General features: G+C 40.8%; 1 protein-coding gene across 1 annotated transcript in view; it reads right to left on the bottom strand.

Annotated features, from left to right (window-relative positions):
* The window catches only part of LOC124613777 (nephrin-like), a 1,004,503-nt gene that overhangs the window by 89,106 nt on the left and 895,555 nt on the right, over positions 1 to 19,842 (bottom strand). Inside the window, exon 10 of the mRNA XM_047142494.1 lies at positions 6,521 to 6,814. Within this exon, the coding sequence (XP_046998450.1) occupies positions 6,521 to 6,814 (294 nt within the window). The remainder of the gene's footprint in view (positions 1 to 6,520; positions 6,815 to 19,842) is intronic.

Raw genomic sequence — 19,842 nt, 5'->3', positions numbered from 1 at the left:
TTTCCGTGAAACCTGTGTATCTTGTGTGGTTTTGACTGAGCAGCTGTTTTAATGCTGTCTGCGTGCTGCATGTAGTCGGTTGGTTGGGACAGAGCACCGAGGAAGTCTCCGTGGCGCGATGTCAGGCCGGGACTTTCGGCAACGTGCACGCGCGGTGGGATTGCGAGGCGCTAGCTCCGAGAGTTACAAAGTTCGTTGCCCACCGAACCTGGACGCAGAAGTTGAGTGATGAGTTAACCTGTTATGAAACCTCAACTGCTGTCACATCTCTTGGTTCATTGTCGGTTGTTGCCTCCTGTGCATTTGCGGCTAGCAACAACGTATGGTGTGTTGGAGTCGGCGAAATTTTGCAGCCATCTTCCTGTGTGGTCTTTAACTATTAAATTGGTTGTTACTTATCAGTGAAGTGCACCAGCGGTATTTTCTGCCGAGTGGCTGTTAACGCCCCAGTTTCCTGCCCTGGTCGTTAGCGAAGTTTTCCAGCAGTGTGTTTTTCCTCGCCGTGTTGACGCTGTCCGGCACGACGTGTAGTTCGACAGCCTTTTAGTTGTTTGTTCAAATATTTTCTTAAGAGTGGTTACTGTGCCTTGGCTGTTTTTAGACGCCAATTTTGAAGACGTAGTGCGGCTGCTATCTTCGTTCTCGGCTGATATTTTCCGTTGTCGTACCGTTGATCCGGCGGAAGGGAATTGGTTAGATTGCTGGTCAGTCCTTCAGCTATCCCTGGGTCCGGCTGCCATCCGATTATCTAACCTTACTCTCGGCTGCCTGTCTCACCTCACCTTACGTTAGAGCTACTTTCTCAGGACGACTCTTGGATCACTTCGAAGCACCACTGTTGGTATTAGATTGTGATCTTCATTTTAGTCAGATGTACTGTGCGAGGCCTTCAGCCGTCTATTAATTTAGTTTGTTTTTATTCTAAGATAAGGCCTTGAGCTGACTTAAAGTTTGAAGATTGATTTGTTTAATAACTAAAATTTTGAAAGTTTGTTCCATCTGAAATTCTTGTTATCCAGGCCCTAAGTCCTGAGTTGTTCAGTGCCTTGTGTGTGGCCTTCAGCCAAGTATTTATGTGAAATATATATTTTTTAAGTAAGCTCTTCAGCCACGTGTATTCTTTACAGAAATTTTTATAACTTGTGTTCAGGTCTTCAGCTGATCTTGTATTTGGTTTGGTTTTGGGCCTTCAGAACAGGAGGTATCGCAAGTTATCGTAACTAGGCCTTCAGCCGTGTTGTTTTAATTTGTCTCCTTTTAACGCAATGTGTAAGTACGTGGTTCTTAGGAAATTAAAAGTCAGTGTGTTTTGTGCAACTACCAGTAACTGATTACGGCCCCCTCCACAACCATAACCTGATTCGCTCTGTCCTGCGAAACCGGATTTCACCTACCACATATTTTTTGCTGCTAGGCAATTGTATGACGTGGAACTTAAATGTTTTCCCCATTCACAACTTAATTATCATTTACTAGATATTTAAGTATACTGTTATAATTTTCATTCTGTCGCCTTTACACGCTCGTGCGTAGCGAATCACAACGTTTGTCTCTCATAACTGATTCATCTTCACAAATGCTTCATATCACTGATTGCCCATTCTATTCAAAATATTACGTACTCTCGCTCTGTTTACTATAGAAGGAGAAACTCTAGGAGCAAGAGGATATTCAGCGAAGCAACTGGCCTACTCGTTACTCTCTTAAATTCCATCGAAGACGTTTCGGGAGTGGGAGTGGTGCTTACGCGTATTGCTGCACGCCCACATGCACCAACGACCATCGAATTATTGTCAACCGTGCTGGTGCAGCAATGTAACGCTCTGCCACAACTCCTAGGCTACGTTGCGGGGACATTTCAGAGTTTGCATTCCCATCCGCCTTTTGTCACGTCCGGGGAACCGTCATGATTCGCGGTGATTTCAGTGTAATTACGCAGCAGACTCTTTGAGAGCTGCTTTCGATTAGAACGTGCGAAACGGGGTACTAGCAGTAATAGGCGGCCCGGGTGACTGACGAGTGCGATAAGGATATCTTGTAGAACAAAGCGGTAATTATATCACAATGTTAGAAGTAGTCACAACCAAGCCACAATAGCCCATTACGAACAGTATTGTAAGGTGCTTAAAAATGTTATTAGGGAGGCAAAGAGTATGTGGTATGCAAATATAGTAGCTAATTCACAAGATAAAATTAAAACCATATGGCCAGTTGTGAAGGAAGTGTCTGGTCAGAAGCACAAGATCGACGATATAAAATTAGTTCGCAGTAAAAATATTTCTGTTACTGATAAATAAGATATATGTACAGAATTTAACAATCATTTTCTGAGCATTTCTGGTGAATTAAATAAAAATTTGTTTCTACAGGGAATCATATAACTTTCTTGGCAAATGCCTTTGCGAGATTGACGTCTGAAATACTACTCTGTGATACAGACAACAGGGAGATTGAGTCAATAATTAAATCACTGAAGTCTAAGGAATCTCATGGTTATGATGGAGTGTCTAGCAGAATATTAAAGTACTGTGCTGCACATGTTACCCCTGTATTTAGCCATATTTTTAATTTTTCCTTCAGGAAGGGTCAGTTTCCTGAGCGATTAACGTACTCAGTAGTAAAGCCGCTTTATAAAATGGGAGAAAGGGATAATGAAGATAATTTTAGACCTATTTCTATTCCATCAGTGTTTGCAAAAGTTATTGAAAAGGTTGTGTATGTAAGGATAATTGATTCCTTTATATCACACGATTTGCTATCAAATGTACAGTTCGGCCTTAGAAGTCGTTTAACAACTGAAAATTCTATATTCTCTTTCCTCTGTGAGGTACTGGATGGGCTAAACGAAAGGTTTCAAACGCTTGGCATATTTTTTTGATTTAAATAAGCCATTTGATTGTGTTCATCACAAAATATTGCTCCAGAAGTTAGACCATTACGGAATACGGGGAGTACCTCACAATTAGTTCACCTCTTACTTTAGCAACAGGCAGCAAAAGGTCATTATTCACAATATTGATAACGGCTGTGATGTGGGGTCTGAGTGGGGTAACGTCAAGTGGGGGGTGCCCCAGGGATCAGTGTTGGGGCCAGTCCCGTTACTTATTTATATAAATGATATGCTCTATAGTACTACAAGTAACTCTAAAATGTTTCTGTTTGCTGATGACACTAGCTTGGCGGTAAAGGATGTTGTTTGCAACATTAGCTCGGTTTCAGATAGTGCAGTACATGACCTAAGTTAATGGCTTGTAAAAAATAAACTAAAGCTAAATCACAGTAAGACTCAGTTTTTACAGTTTCTAACACACAGTTCAACAAATCCTGACGTTTTAATGTCACAGGTTGGGCATATGATTAGTGAAACCGAACAGTTCAAATTCCTATAGGTTCAGATAGATAGTAAGCTGTCGCGGAAAGCCCACGTTCACGATCTTGTTCAAAGATTAATAATGGTATTTGAACGGTATTTCAAGTGAGTGATCGTACGACACGAAAATTGGTCTACTTTGCTTATTCTCATCCGCTTATGTCGTGTGGTATTATATTTTGGGGTAACTCTTCCCATTCTGAAAGGATATTTTTGGTTCAGAAAGGGGCGATTCGGGCAATAAGTAGTGTAAGTTCACGAACCTCTTGTCGACCCCTGTTCAGGAGTCTGGGTATTTTGACATTCGTCTCTTTAAAGGCCAATATATATTAGCTTATTCCCAAGAATAGGCAGCTTTCACTTGGTTAATACTCGTCAGAAATCAAATCTCCATTTGGATCGAACTTCCTCAACTCTTGTGCAAAAAGATGTGCAGTACACTGCTGCATCGATTTTCAGTAAGCCACCACTCGAATTCAAAAATGTTAGCAGTAATCCGCACGCTTCCAAATCGAAACTGGTGAGTTTCCTCATGGGTCACTCCTTCTGCTGTGTCGAGGAGTTCCTTGAAAACTTAAGCTGATTCTTATTTTATTGTTTATTGCGTTTACTTAAACTTAGGGACTGGCTTTTTATGGGTTCATGAAGATTTGTTTTCGTCTGTTATTGCATCTATATTGTAATTTCATGTACTGATACGTTCCATGACCTTCGAGATATGTTTCTCAATTTGGTCCTACCGAACATGACGTGTAAATAAATAAATAAATAAATAAACTTTGTAGTCAGGGCGGCCATAGCCTGGATACATCATGCTCAAAAGATAAGACCGGTTTAGCTGTAATCATTTTAGTTGCATCATCAGTTCTAGTAAAATTAAATCATGTTTGTCTTTCTTCAATCACAACACGACTTAATTTTATGGCACCTGCTGACGTTGCTAAACGTAAAGATAACACCGCTTTATCTCTAACTCATTTCTTTAAAGGCACAACGGATTTCGCATCGTTGTAGTTGCATCATCAGCTGCAGCAATAACAAACCGAGCGAGGAGGCTCAGTGTTTAGCACACTGGACTCGCATTCGTGAGGACGACGGTTCAAACCGTGTCCGGCCACTCTGATTCAGGTTTTCTGTGATTTGCCTAAATCGTTTGAGGCAAATACCAGGATGGTTCCCTTGAAGAGGCACAGCCGACTTCCTTCCACATCCTCCATTAATCAGATGGCCCTCCTTCCAGATCAACGACCCAACCAATAAAATCACTTTATGTTCCTCTTTCTTTCAGACGAAAAACTAATTAAATTTAGTGCTCCTGGTACTGCTGCTAAAACGCTGCGAAACAGATCCTGTATTTAAATAACAGACTTACAGTAAAAGCGGTCTTATCTTTTCAAAATTCCATGTAATTATTGTCTTTGAATAAAGGTGCCATTTCAATTCCCCTCATTGTGTATTTTCTTTCAGTTACCATCTGCACTACAATGCAGCAGTTCTATCTACACTGAAGCGCCAAAGAAACTGGTATAGGCATGAGTATTCAAATATAGAGATATGTTAACACTCAGAATACGCCGCTGCGGTAGGTAACGCCTATATAAGACAACAAGTGTCTCGCGCAGTTGTTAGATCGGTTACTGCTGCTACAATGGCAGGTTATAAAGACTTAAGTGAGTCTGAACGTGGTGTTATAGTCGGTACACGAGCTATAGGACACCGCATCTCCGAGGCAGCGATGAAGTGGGGTTTTTCCCGTGCGGCCATCTCACGAGTGTACCGTGAATACCAGGAATCCGGTAAAACATCAAATCTCTGACACAGCTGCGGCCGGAAAAAGACCCTGTAGGAACGGGCCCAACGACGACTGAAGGCAATTGTTCGACGTGACAGAACGGCAATCCTTCCGCACAGTGCTGCAAATTTCAATGCTGGGCCATCAACAAACGTCAGCTTGCGAACCGTTCAACGCGAAACATCATCGATATTGGCTTTCGGATCCGAAGGCCCACTCGTGTACCCTTCATGACTGCACAACACAAAGCTTTACGCCTCGTCTGGGTCCGTCAACACCGACACTTGACTGTTGATGACTGGAAATATGTTGCCTGGTCGAACGAGTCTCGTTTCATATTGTATCAGGGAGGGGGGGGGGGGGGGGAGGACGTCTACGGATATGGAGACAACATCATGAATACATGGAACCTGCATGTCAGCAGGGAACTATTCAAACTGATGAAGGATCTGTAATGATGTGGGGCGTGTGCAGATGGAGTGATATGGGACCCCTGATACGTCTAGAAACGATTCTGACATGTGATACTTACGTAAGCATCCTGCCTTATCGCCTGCATCCATTTTGACCATTGTGCATCCCGAAGACCTTGGGCAATTCCAGCAGGACAATGCGACACCACATACATCCAGAAATGGTACAGAGTGGCTCCAGGAACGCCCTTCTGAGTGTAAACAACTCCACTGGACACCAATTTCCCCAGTTATGAACAATATTGAGCATATCTGGGATGCCAAGCAAAGTACTGTTTAAATGAGATCTCCAGCCCCTCTTACTCTTACTGATTTATGGCCAACCCGGCAGGATTCATGGTGTCAGTTCCCCCCAGCACTACTTCAGACATTAGTAGAGTCCATGCCACATCGTGTTGCGGCACTTCTGCGTGCTCGCGAGGGCCCTACAGAATAGTAGGCAGGTGTACCAGTTTCTTTGTCTCTTCAGTGTATTTTTGGTCCAAGTTTCATCGACCTATGTTACTTGGCAACCAATAAAATCGATTTATGTTCCTTTTTTCTCAATCGCGAAATGACTTAATTTTACTGCGGTTGATGCTGCTGCTAAAATACTGCGTGCTTTTAAAAGAAAGACTTACAGCAACCACGGTCTTATCTTCTCAAAATTCCGTGTAATTGCTGTTTTTGAATAAAAGTGTCATTTCCGTTCCTCTCATTCTGCTTTTCTTTTAGTCACCACCTTTACTATAATTTAGCAGTTATTTCTATGTTTGGTTCACTTTTCATCGAGCTGTGTTACCTGGCAGTGACGAAAGACGCGCATGTTACTTTCTTTTTTTAGGTGTTGGCCACCAGGTGGCTTGGAGAGGCGCGGGCAGCACCAGCGGGTAACCGGCTACTCACCGGCGGCGACGATGTGGAAGACGCAGGGCGAGCGCTGGCGGCCCACGCGGTTGCGCGCCCAGCAGAGCAGCGTCCCGTAGTCGAGCTCCGTGACGGGCGTGTACGTGACGTAGCTGACCGAGCCGGCCAGCGAGATGCGCGACGGCGCCACGTCCTGGCTGTCCGCAGAGTTGTTGAAGGCCCACTGGAAGGACACGTCCGCCGGGTTCGCCTCCACCTCGCACGAGATGTTGGCGCGCTCGTTCTTGGCCACTCCGATAACGCGGCTCTGGTTCGGCTTGCACGTGGGCGCGTCTGCGAACAGATCGCAGGCGGCATGCGTGACCAAGTGGCTGAGGAGTCGAATATCTGCCGGTGCATCTGTCACCGCAGCAGTCGTCAGCAAGTGGTCCTGCAAATACTATTTGTAAAAGTGTCTCTAACGGGCTGCCATTGATTAATAAAATGCATACTGAAGGGGAACAATTACATAAATTACAATATACTGAGGTACTGAAATGTTGATAAAATGACTGTAGCTCCAACTTGCCGCCTTAGCTGTTTCATTGTAGTCACTCAGAGACTAGTACAATATGTTTCGTACCATGCTGATACATCCTCAGGCGTATCACTGCATAAAAAAAATATAAAAACTGTACAAGAACATTAATAACTCTTAATAAAAAAATTGAAATCATGTCATGTGAATCTCTTGATGCCTCAGAATATGTCCTACCAACCAATCCCTTTTTCTAGTCAAGTTGTGCCACAAATTTCTCTTCTCCCCAATTCTGTTCAATACCTCCTCATTAGTTATGTGATCTATCCATTTAATCTTCAGCATTCTTCTTTAGCACCACATTTCGAAAGCTTCTATTCTCTTTTTGCCTAAACTATTTATCGTCCACGTTTCGCTTCCATACAGGGCTACACTCAATACAAATACTTTCAGAAAAGACTTCCTGACACTTAAATCTATATTCGATGTTAACAAAGTTCACTTTTTCAGAAACGCTTTCCTCACCATTGCCAGTCTACATTTTATATCCTCTCTAAGTCATACTTACTGAAGCCTAAATAGAGTGTTCCTTTCGGTGTGTTTAATTATTTTAGTTGTGGATGCCCTACATATACGATAGTTTCTAATAAAATAGAGTTTTATTTCTCTGCTGATGATACAGTGATGTGCGCCTTCCGTGAAACCAGTTTCAGCATAGTCATCACGGTTTTTTTTTGCAGTGGTATTTTTTATGTGAAAGGTTGGGGTTATAGGTAGCACCCAAAGTATTATGGTGTCACCCTTCACCGCACCCTCTCAAAAAATATCTTAAAAATACTGCTGCCAAGATATAACTCTTTAAGAATATCATTCAAAAATTTGAGTGGAATGACAAGGGGAGCTTCAGCAGATACCTTGCGCACATCATCTATTCCGCTGGACTTCTCAGCAGTTCGAGTGCTGTGCCCTGGCGTGCCTAAACAGCTGCCACCCCAACTTGATCGAGGTCCAGTTGAACCACACTAGGCGGTTAATGACTGGGACAATCCGACCAACACCCATTTTCTGACATCCTCTGCTGGGCAAGATCTATACACCCACAATCAGTAGAAGCGTGGCATTCCTTAGCAAATGCCGCAAGCTACAGGAGAAGCACGTAATACCCACACAGGAAGACATACCAGCACTACGACGAAACAGACTCCGTTCAAGATGCCCACCGTTACGGCAAACTGAACAGCTCGATGCCACTAACTTCGAAGTGAGAGAAACGTTGGATTATAACTCCCCTCTTACCGAAAATCGTGAAGATCTTGAGTGGTCCCGAAAATATAGCTATAATACTGATGGCACAGGAAACTATATGTCGGATTAAACAGAGCTCGCAGCGGGCATGGTCGATGCTCAGATTCACTCTACAAATGCAATGCTACAGAGTCTCCGTTTTGTAACTGTGGGGCTCCGAACCATTCAAGCACATTAGAGATGAATGCCCCTACCAGCGGAACTGGAGCGACCTCATGAAAGCTGATGTTACAGCTCTAAAATGGATTAGGAGCATAGATACTGGCATTCAGTAGGTTTTATACGTAGTCCAGAATGATATTTTCACTCTGCAGCGGAGTGTGCACTGATATGAAACTTCCTGACAGTTTAAAACTACTGTACGTAGCTTTGTCTTTCCGTGTTCTTGCTGTATACATATAATAATGTTATATACCTGTATTTTTACACTGCATTTGAGCCATACCTATGAATAAAAAATACATAATTGAATCTGTTTCTGCTCGACAACAAACATCGCTATAGAAAGAATAAATATCAGAACAAACCCGTTAGGGTCTGGTTGGGGGCGTTTATGTCAACCTTGACAAATGACCTCCTGATGGAAGCAAACGAAGTGACTTTTGATTTGCGGGGAAAATACATCAGCGCAAAATTTCTAGTAAGTCGAGTCCACATCACGCAAGAGAGACTACTAGCGAATATATAAGACCTCACCAAGAGGTATTACTCAAAAAATTTTTTTTTGGTTGAACAAACCATTTCCATTTCCTACAGATGTGTGTTACTACCTATTCCCAGTAAAGAGTAGCTCCGGCACTTTCCAGAATCCGTTGTTTCGTCACACAGTGCCCAAATGAAATTGCACTAAATATTAGTACAGCTACCCTTTCTCCCACAGCCAGATCTATGCAAACACCCTGACTGAAAGCTTATATAAATGGTATCCCGCTAGATTGATATATACAGATGTTTCGAAGAACCCAGCTGTGATATGCTGTGCATAATCCGATAGTGTGTCCCTGTGCACAGCACCCATCCTTATACCTGAACTCATATCTTGGGAGGACTCAGTTAACTCAAAACGACTTTCGGAGAAGAGACTGCGAATAGCTCATTCGTGAAGTTTCGAGAGTAAACTCTATTTGCATCCTCGATTAAAGTGACATATTTAAGAAGGAAGATTGTTCTTGTAACGTTGTGGATACACTGTCAAATGACCGAGCGGGTAATTATTTTATTTCATGGTAGAAATCTGTCTTTCATGTCCCATTTACGAGTGTTCCCTATGTTACCCGACGTAAGGAAGATTTACAAACGTAATTTTTTGACGTTAAAACTGTGAGTCAAAGCGGTACTCAAACCCGAGTTCTTGATATCGTAGGGAATGCTCTTATATGCTGAACTACCCAAGCAAGCTTCATACCATCGTCACTACGTATCTCATCTCCCTAAAGTAACAGAAAAATTATTCTGCAGAGCTTCCTGCAGTAGCAGCGATGGGAAAAGAAATCGCTTGAATTGTGATACGCTTCTGGAGAAGGTGTGTCAGTCCGTAGTACAGAGTCGGCTGATACAAATGTTCATGAAAGATAAAATACGCTTTCCGAGGCTCGCTGATGCATCCTTGCCTTTCAAGGGTTATTTTACATTCACTCGTCTTAACTAAAATTCTGTAAGTAGGAGTTGTACACAATTTCATAGTTTTGTACTGTGATGGTTTAGAGGACTTCATTTTCAGGCATTTTAAATTAAATCCTCGTTTGATGTCGTGAAAGGAGAGATAATTATGAATGAATTATTAACACTGTCTTTTCTTTCTCCCGGTGCAAAGAAAATAAGCTTCCTTCTGCCCTAGTTTAAAGTGTGTGCTTTGCTAAGTATCAGCAAAGAACTTTTCTGTTTGTCTGAGATAAGTTTTCTTCCCAGAGAGTGTTCAGAAAGTCTAATTAACATAGAGACACAAGTAGATAATAGTTTAAGTACTGATATTTTAGAGGAAGTACTCATATACGGAAACTGCCACAGTTCAGTCGAACGAGTTCTTAGTTGAAGATTATTTGTCTTTACAAGAAAATGTCCAAGTATGTTTCTGAAAATGCAGCAAGATACATTCTACAGAAATTTCAGGAACATCTTCATTACATATTCTTCCACCGCTGGAATGTTAGATGCATGACCTCTACACATACCATGCGAGACTGATGTTTCAAATTAGCGGACGCACCAAATATGTTCAGTTAGTGTGCCCACAAGTCTGTGTTTCTTCCTTCAACTGTCCATTGCGTTTTTGAGTTTTGGTTTCTGCAAGGCTGTGCAGGAGTCCCGGAATTCTTTACTTTTCGATGGAGAATAAGAACCCACTCATCCAGTCCCACTGAACTGATCGATTATGATAAAACTTATCACAGTGTAAGGCCAGAGTCAAAGGTCATAAAACAGTTGCACAGTAATACGTCCAGACATGATCTTCAGCAATGCGAACAACGTCGTATGTTCTTCTGTTATGTTGTGACACGAGAGCAAAGTCTAGTTATTTTTTGAGATGCGTGAAAGCAGACAGTACGACACCCCAGCTGTCGTGTGCTCACAGTGCGGAAAATGGTTGTTGTCATCGGAGGGGACAGCTTATTATCCCAGCTGCTAGTCTCTGCCCTCGTGCACTGAGCGTTCTAGTTTAGTAGACAGGGAAAGCTACGATCTCCATTTGGGTGTAATACGCTTCCTAGCCAAAGTTGCTTCGCCACAGATATCTTCTTTCCTTCCATTCTTTGTAAATCCTCTTTCCCGTTTTCACAGCGTCCCGCAGTGCGACACTGGGTTGTTCATGATAACCTGTCGTGTAGTTTCTACCGAATGGTATTTCCTGATACATTAGAGAATGTGCTCAACCGAGACTCAGACCCTCATCTTTGGCCAATTGGCAGAAAATATCACAATTGTTACTGAATTGAACTAATTGCAAGCAACACTCACCCTCAACTTAAGCAACACGTGTTTCAGTTTTTTGTATTAATAAAATATCAAAAGTAACGCAGAGCCATTGAGTCATCACTACTACTAAGTTACCAGGTTTGTTTATAGAAACGCAGTCCCGTGTGTGAATTTTTCTACACTTGATTAAATGCATCTTTTTCGATTTTCTTTTAAAATTAACTACCATAAAATGGGGGGGGGGGGAGTAGTTACTACAGGGTGAGTAGAAACGAATCTTCCAAAAAAGTTCTGTGCTGTTGTGTTGGATGACAAACGGGAATATCATTCATAAATTTGATTATCTAAGTTGGTAGTAAATCAATGTAAAAGGGGAATTATGAATTTCAAAGTTGGCGACTCTGTCAGCTAAAGTTTTCTTCGCTCTATGAAAAACATCGGCATTGGTGCACAATTTGCTTACCTCGAAATTGGTCGGTAAGTATCAATCTCTATTGATTTTGTGTGTGTGTGTGTGTGTGTGTGTGTGTTTCTTAAGTACATGACAAGTAATCTTAAAATCCAGTTTCAATAACCAACAGTTCAGTTTTAAAGTATATGTCAGTCTGACTTGTGTTTCGGCAAGTGGAAAACGTAAGGTCGTATTTTCATAATATATGAGGAGAGGGAGCAGGAGGAGTAATCGCCAGTGTCTCTCCAGAAGAAGACCAAAAATTAGCTGGAAATCAAGAACCACATCACACTGTTAACAAATAAGGATGTTATACTCTCATTAAAGCACATAGAAGAGTTAAGCATTCATTTAAGTTGTATGAATGACAATTTGTTAATTAGAAGGCAAAGGTTTTGTTAATGTTCTTTCAGAAAAAACAAACATCATTAAACACATTTATTCTTACACATGAGTAGTTATTTTTTGTCAATAAGATACTGATTGATGGCCCCTCGTTATTTCTGGGGATACAATTCATAGTAATCACTTTAACATGATTTCAGTGATTCGATGTAGTAACAAATTACATCGATTCACTGTTATATTAAAGAAATTGGAGATATAAGAAATTTCTGGAAAGAATAAGAAACCAGACTTCATGCAATAATTTTGGTTTTGTATTTAATAAATATTTCTTTGAACCAAACAAACTTTGTCTTTCATTCACCTAGATTCTGAATTGATATTCGCGTGTCCCTATTCATACCTAACACCAATTAACAGAAAAAATTACTAAGATTAACACTGATGTATGTTTCCACTTCTCATTGTGGGGGGAAGAGAAATTTGAACTATTTAGTTTTTGTGTTCTAAAAGCATGAGCTAGGCCTTGTTGTTGTGGTCTTCAGTCCTGAGACTGGTTTGATGCAGCTCTCCATGCTACCCCATCCTGTGCAAGCTTCTTCATCTCCCAGTACTTACTGCAACCCACATCCTTCTGAATCTGCTTATTGTATTCATCTCTTGGTCTCCCTCTACGATTTTTACCCTCCACGCTGCCCTCCAATGCTAAATTTGTGAACCCTTGATGCCTCAGAACATGTCCTACTAACCGGTCCCTTCTTTTTGTCAAGTTGTGCCACATACTCCACTTCTCCCCAATTCTATTCAATACTTCATCATTAGTTATGTGATCTACACATCTAATCTTCAGCATTCTTCTGTAGCACCACATTTCAAAAGCTTCTATTCTCTTCTTGTCCAAACTATTTATCGTCCATGTTTCACTTCCATACATGACTGCACTCCATACAAATACTTTCAGAAACGACTTCCTGACAAATCTATACTCGATGTTAACAAATTTCTCTTCTTCAGAAACGCTTTCCTTGCCATTGCCAGTCTACATTTTATATCTTCTCTACTTCGACCATCATCAGTAATTTTGCTCCCCAAATAGCAAAACTCCTTAACTACTTTAAGTGTCTGATTTCCTAATCTAATTCCCTCAGCATCCCCCGACTTAATTCGTCTACATTCCATTATTATTGTTTTGCTTTTGTTGATGTTCCTCTTATATCCTCCATTCAAGACACTGTCCATTCCGTTAAACTGCTCTTCCAAGTCCTTTGCTGTCTCTGATAGAATTACAATGTCATCGGAGAACCTCAAAGTTTTTATTTCTTCTCCATGGATTTTAATAGCTACTCCGAATTTTTCTTTTGTTTCCTTTACTGCTTGCTCAATATACAGATTGAATAACATCGGGGAGAGGCTACAACCCTGTCTCACTCCCTTCCCAACCACTGCTTCCCTTTCATGCCCCTCGACTCTTATAACTGCCATCTGGTTTCTATACAAATTGTAAATAGCGTTTCGCTCCCTGTATTTTACCCTTGCCACCTTTAGAATTTGAAAGAGAGTATTCCAGTCAACATTGTCAAAGCTTTCTCTAAGTTTACAAATGCTAGAAACGTAGGTTTGCCTTTCCTTAATCTAGCTTCTAAGATAAGTCGTAGGGTCAGTATTGACTCATGTGTTCCAATATTTTTACGGAATCCAAACTGATCTTCCCCGAGGTCGGCTTCTACTAGTTTTTCCATTCGTCTCTAAAGAATTTGTGTCAGTATTTTGCAGCAGTGGCTTATTAAACTGATAGTTCGGTAATTTTCACATCTGTCAACACCTGCTTTCTTTGGGATTGGAATTATTACATTCTTCTTGAAGTCTGAGGGTATTTCACCTGTGTCATATATCTTGCTCACCAAATGGCAGGACTGGCTCTCCCAAGGCCATCAGTAGTTCAAATGGAATGTTGACTACTCCCGGGGCCTTGTTTCGACTCATGTCTTTCAGTGCTTTGTCAAACTCTTCACGCAGTATCGTATCTCCCATTTCATATTCATCTACATCCTCGTCCATTTCCATAATATTGTTCTCAAGTACATCGCCCTTGTATAGGCCCTCTATATACTCCTTCCACCTTTCTGCGTTCCTTTCTTTGCTTAGAACTGGATTTCCATCTGAGCTCTTGATGTTCATACAAGTGGTTCTCTTTTCTCCAAACGTCTCTTAAATTTTTCTGTAGGCAGTATCTATCTTTCCCCCTAGTGAGATAAGCCTCTACACCCTTACATTTGTCCTCTAGCCATCCCTGCTTAGCCATTTTGCACTTCCTGTCGATCTCATTTTTGAGATGTCTGTATTGCTTTTTGCCTGCTTCATTTACAGCATTTTTATATTTTCTCATTTCATCAATTAAATTCAATATTTATTCTGTTAACCAAGGATTTCTACCAGCCCTCGTCTTTTTACCTACTTGATCCTCTGCTGCCTTCACTACTTCATCCCTCGGAGCTACCCATTCTTCTTCTACTGTATTTCTTTCCCCCATTCCTGTCAATTGTTCCCTTATGGTCTCCCTGAAACTCTGTACAACCTCTGGTTCTTTCAGTTTATCCAGGTCCCATCTCCTTAAATTCCCACCGTTTTGCAGTTTCTTCAGTTTTAATCTACAGGCCATAACCAATAGGTTGTGGTCAGAGTCCACATCTGCCACTGGAAATGTCTTACAATTTAAAACCCAGTCTTACCATTAGATAATCTATCTGAAACCTGTCAGTATCTCCAGGCTTCTTCCATGTATACAACCTTCTTTCATGATTCTTTAACCGAGTGTTATCTATAATTAAGTTATGCTCTGTGCAAAATTCTACCAGGCGGATTCCTCTTGCATTTCTTAGCCCCAATCCATATTCACCTACTACGTTTCCTTCTCTCCCTTTTCCTACTGTCGAATTCCAGTCACCCATGACTATTAAATTTTCGTCTCCCTTTACTACCTGAATAATTTCTTTTATCTCATCATACACTTCTTCAGTTTCTTCGTCATCTGCAGAGCTAGTTGGCATATAATACTGTAGTGGGCGTGGGCTTCGTGTCTATCTTGGCCACAATAAGGCGTTCACTATGCTGTTTGTAGTAGCTTACCCACACTCCTATTTTTTGATTCATTATTAAACCTACTCCTGCATTACCCCTATCTGATTTTGTGTTTATAGCCCTGTACCTACCGGATCAAAAGTCTTGTTCCTCCTGCCACCGAACTTCACTAATTCCCACTATATCTAACTTTAACCTATCCATCTCCATTTTTAAAATTCTAATCTACCTGCCCAGTTAAGGGATCTGACATTTTACGCTCCGATCCGTAGAACGCCTGTTTTCATTTTCCTGATAATGGCATCCTCTTGAGTAGTCCCCACCCGGAGATCCGAATTGGGGACTATTTTACCTCCGGATTATTTTACCCAAGAGGACGCCATCATCATTTATCCATTAAGTAAAGCTGCATGCCCTCTGGAAAAATTACGGCCGTAGTTTCCCCTTGCTTTCAGCCGTTCACAGTACCAGCACAGCAAGGCCGTTTTGGTTAATGTTGCAAGGCCAGGTCAGTCAATCATCCAGACTGTTGCCCCTGCAACTACTGAAAAGGCTGCTGCCCCTCTTCAGGACCCACACGTTTGTCTGGCCTCTCAACAGATACCCCTCCGTCGTGGTTGCACCTAGGGTACGGCCATCTGTATCGCTTAGGCACGCAAGCCTCCCCACCAATGGCAAGGTCCATGGTTCATGGGGAAGCTAGGCCTTAAACCTAACAATAGATTTAAAGTTTGAAGCAAGACTTAAAACTCATATCGTTTTGATTTTCAAATTTTTTTAGTTATCAAATTTTGTTCTTCAAACTGGAAACTGTTTCCTACCCGATTTTTGGTACCTGTTGACATCTTGTCAGAAATTTATCACGCAAACATCTAGTCAAATACATCTATAATAAATAAAAATGAATTCACTAGTAAGTGGAAGTGTTGTATACAATAAGCTACAATTGCAAATTTGAAGAACTGCAGTTATTTGCCAATGTGTAATCTTCTGTCACTATGATGAACTAGAACGAAATTTTCACTCTGCAGTGAAGTATGTTCTGCTAAGAAACTTCTCGGCAAATTAATGTTGTGTACCAAATGAGACTCGAACCCGAAAGCTTTGCCTTTCGTGGTAAATTGCACTTGCCTGCGAAAGGCAAAGATCCAGAATTAAAGTATCGGTCTGGCACACAATCTCCTGGGAAGTTTCATCTTATAGTAGTCTTCCATCAGCTGTGTACATCGCATGTTTTGTCCACAAACAGTGTGAAGGTGTCGGAAAAGTTGCAAAAATAGTGAAAACAAAGCTGGTCCGTGCTTTGAGGGTGAGTAACAGAGAATCATTTTAAACACAGTCTACACTCTGGATGAATGCCTTTCTTATAGATATGCAACTTATTTCCCTATGTTTTCCTGTAGTATCAATTACGATGGGTTTTCTTATGATGTTTGTGTTTGCGGGTAATATTTCTCACTGCTACTCCAGTTATGTCTACCACGTAGGGACGAATATGTATCACCCGCCTTTTGTATTTAAATTTTCAGTATCGTCTCTGTCAAACAACTTATAACTAATCCTATTAAGAATCTTCTGTGGTTTAATGTGTCCTATTATTTCTGCGTGCCTATTGGCTCTTGTGTAAGCGTTACTTGAACCCAATATTTTGTTTAAGTTAACTGCGTGTCACTTTTTTGTTTTCCTTTTTATAAAACTACTTGCTGTGTTTGGTTAAAAAATGATTTTAAAAAAATCACTTTGAAAAGACGGATAATATTTACTAGCATCTACATAGTAAAAATCGAGAATTTTGATAAATTATTTTCTATTTTCTTTTGCGTGAGATTTACTTGTAAACACAACCTTTCAAACAGACACAGGATGTTTATTGATAAATATCGAAACATTGTGGATAAAAGTTTCTCAGATGTCTTGCTGTGTTAGATTTATGTTTAAACATAGTCTGCCAAACAGACACACGATTATGTTTGATGAAATTCAAATAATTTGCCATACACATTCCCAACCGAATTCTGCCATGAAAGAAACCGTTGAGGTCAGAACGTGCTACAACGAATTGAAACAGCATAGCGGCTATATCCCTACTTGCGCAAGAAACAGGAATCGAGAGCGTACAGATAAAGAAGATGGGCTATCAACTATCTATTTTGCCGGCTTTTTGAAAAATATTTGAAAAGATTGTGCTCAAGTGTCGCCTTAAGCATCTGACTGCAAGTAATATACCATCCAAGTCACTATTCGGATTTCTTAACGTTCTGATATAGAGAAAGCTATTTACATGTACAGTGAGAATGTACTTATTTCGTTAGATAACAAATTAAGGTTACTGGCGTTTCCAGTGACCTGTCAAAACCCTTTGATTGTGTGAATCACTGTATTCTCTTAAGTAAATTAGAATATTATGGTGTCACTGGCAGAGCTGCGAAATGGTTCAAGTTTTGTATAACTAACAGGAAACAAAGGGAGCTGTAGCGAAACACGCCTGCAGTAAGCAGTCAGTCTTCATCTGACTGGGAATTAATTACATATGGTGTTCCTCAGGGTTTCATCATGGGTCTGTTGCTCTTTCTCGTGCACATTAATGACCTCTCGTCTGTTACGTTTCCAGATGATAAGTTTGTTTCGTTTACAGATGTTACAAACATTGCAATAAGTAGCAAGTCAAATGCAGATTTAGAAATGCTGCTAATCAAATTTTCACTGAAATAAATAAATGGTTTAAAGCCAATTCATTGTCATTAAACTTTGAAATCACCCACTACACGCAGTTCAAAACCTACAAGAGATTTCCTTCCAGCATGTTAATAACACATGAAGACATGCAGGTCGATGAGGTTGACAGTGTTAAAATTCAAGGATTACAACTCTATAATACATTGAGTAGGAAAGGGCACACCACAGAATTTCTGAAGCGCCTAAGCAAGTCTGTATTTGCAGTGAGAATGATATCAGATGTAGTAGATATAAATGTAAATAAACTTGCTTACTTTTACTCTATTGTGTCATACAGGATCATATTCGGGGTAACTTATCAAATCGAGCAAAAGTTTTTAGCGAGAAAAAGCGACAAATAAGAATCATTTGTGGTGTAAATCTAGATCGTCAAGTTGAAACCTGTTCAAAGAACATTGTATTATCAGCACTTTTTCTTAGTATATATATTCCTTAATGAAATCTGTTGCAAGTAATAGAGCTCTGTTTCCAACCATTCGGTCAATACATAGCTTCAATACTAGGGGTAAGAACAATCTACATTAAGACCTAAAACCACTGACCTTGGTCAAAAAAGGGGTCTAATGTTCAAGAACACACATTTTAAATAAACTGACAGCAACCATTAAACACTCGGGTACGGATAAATCAAAGTTTAAACAGAGTCTGAAGAACTTATTGATACGCAACTCCTTCTCCACTATAAATGAAAGTCTTAACAGGGACTGTTAGAGTAGCTTAAGTAAAAATGTCTATTAGATTTCAGTTTTGACGGCACTTGGTCACAATATTCAAGATTTGGTGTTTATTATACGTTAAGTGGATAGTTATGTTTCATTCTGACAGTGTTTTAATTCTTTAAATATTAGCAGCACCAGTTTACTGTGAAGTATTCCCTTATTTTGACAATCTCGTGACAAATGATCAGGGTAGTGAGTATTGCATTCAAATGTTTTATTTTTCTATGTTGTACTTTTTGATATTTTCCAGACCCACGAGAATGATCTCATTTATGGGCCTATGGAACAAAGACTGAATCTAATCTAACGAATATCGCTACGGATATTCCCCCATAAATGGCAACGGCATAATCTCAGGCAGCAAATTGAAATTCTGTGATTTCATGACACCTCCGTTACATAACTCACACATACACGCTTACGAAAGTATCTCACGACCTACTAGTACTACTACGACAGTGAACGGGGAAGTGGACGAAAGCTTGAGTTAACAAGAAAATCAGGCGCGGAAAGAAAACTGAGAAACATTTATCCTCGGCGTGAAGAACTACGTTTGGTGTCATAACCACTGAATATTATCAGAATTTAGGTACACAGAAAATATTCGTTAAAATGGTACGAAAATATGACAAAAGACACTATATTTGTATTAATAACGGCCGTCCCTCTTCAATCAAACAACACGTTAACGGTGGTCGTCATCAAGGCACCCTTACGTAAAAGACCAGCAACGGGCTCCAAACGTCCAAAATATTAATGGTTGAGAAGAAATATATTTTATGGCACTAGAAAAACTGGACTACAACTACCATTCCTCTTTTGCCATGTATTCCTCGGTAAATTTTCCTTTTTTCCGCAGTTAGACTGTCACGCCTTTCTACCTTTGTGAAGTAACTGTGTTTATACGTCTCTTTGGCTGCCACAAAGTTCTGTGATTTCCGCGAAGCGAGGACGAAGGGGATTGTGTTATCAGCAGTGGCCGCGCATGCCTGTGTAGCGAGTACCGGTATGTAATCACAGCCGCAGGTCAAACGTGGGATCGTGTACCGCCACACTTGCGGCTGCACGTTTCCAATTACGCACCACCTGGCGACTCGCCGCAGCAAACACAACGCACCACCTACCTTGTTCACAGTGGTTACCAAGTACAACGCTATGCAAAATGGTCGGAATTTACCCCCGATTCCAACGAGTTGCGGCAAAGGCAACGCACGTAATCGTAGCGTCTCTCAAAAGCAAACAGGACGAGAAGACGTGCTATTGGGGCCACAAATTTCGCTGTGGGCTGCTTTACAAC

Source organism: Schistocerca americana, chromosome 4, assembly GCF_021461395.2.
Source record: "Schistocerca americana isolate TAMUIC-IGC-003095 chromosome 4, iqSchAmer2.1, whole genome shotgun sequence".
Lineage (NCBI taxonomy): Eukaryota > Metazoa > Arthropoda > Insecta > Orthoptera > Acrididae > Schistocerca > Schistocerca americana.
This window is presented reverse-complemented; position numbering and strand designations above follow the sequence as displayed.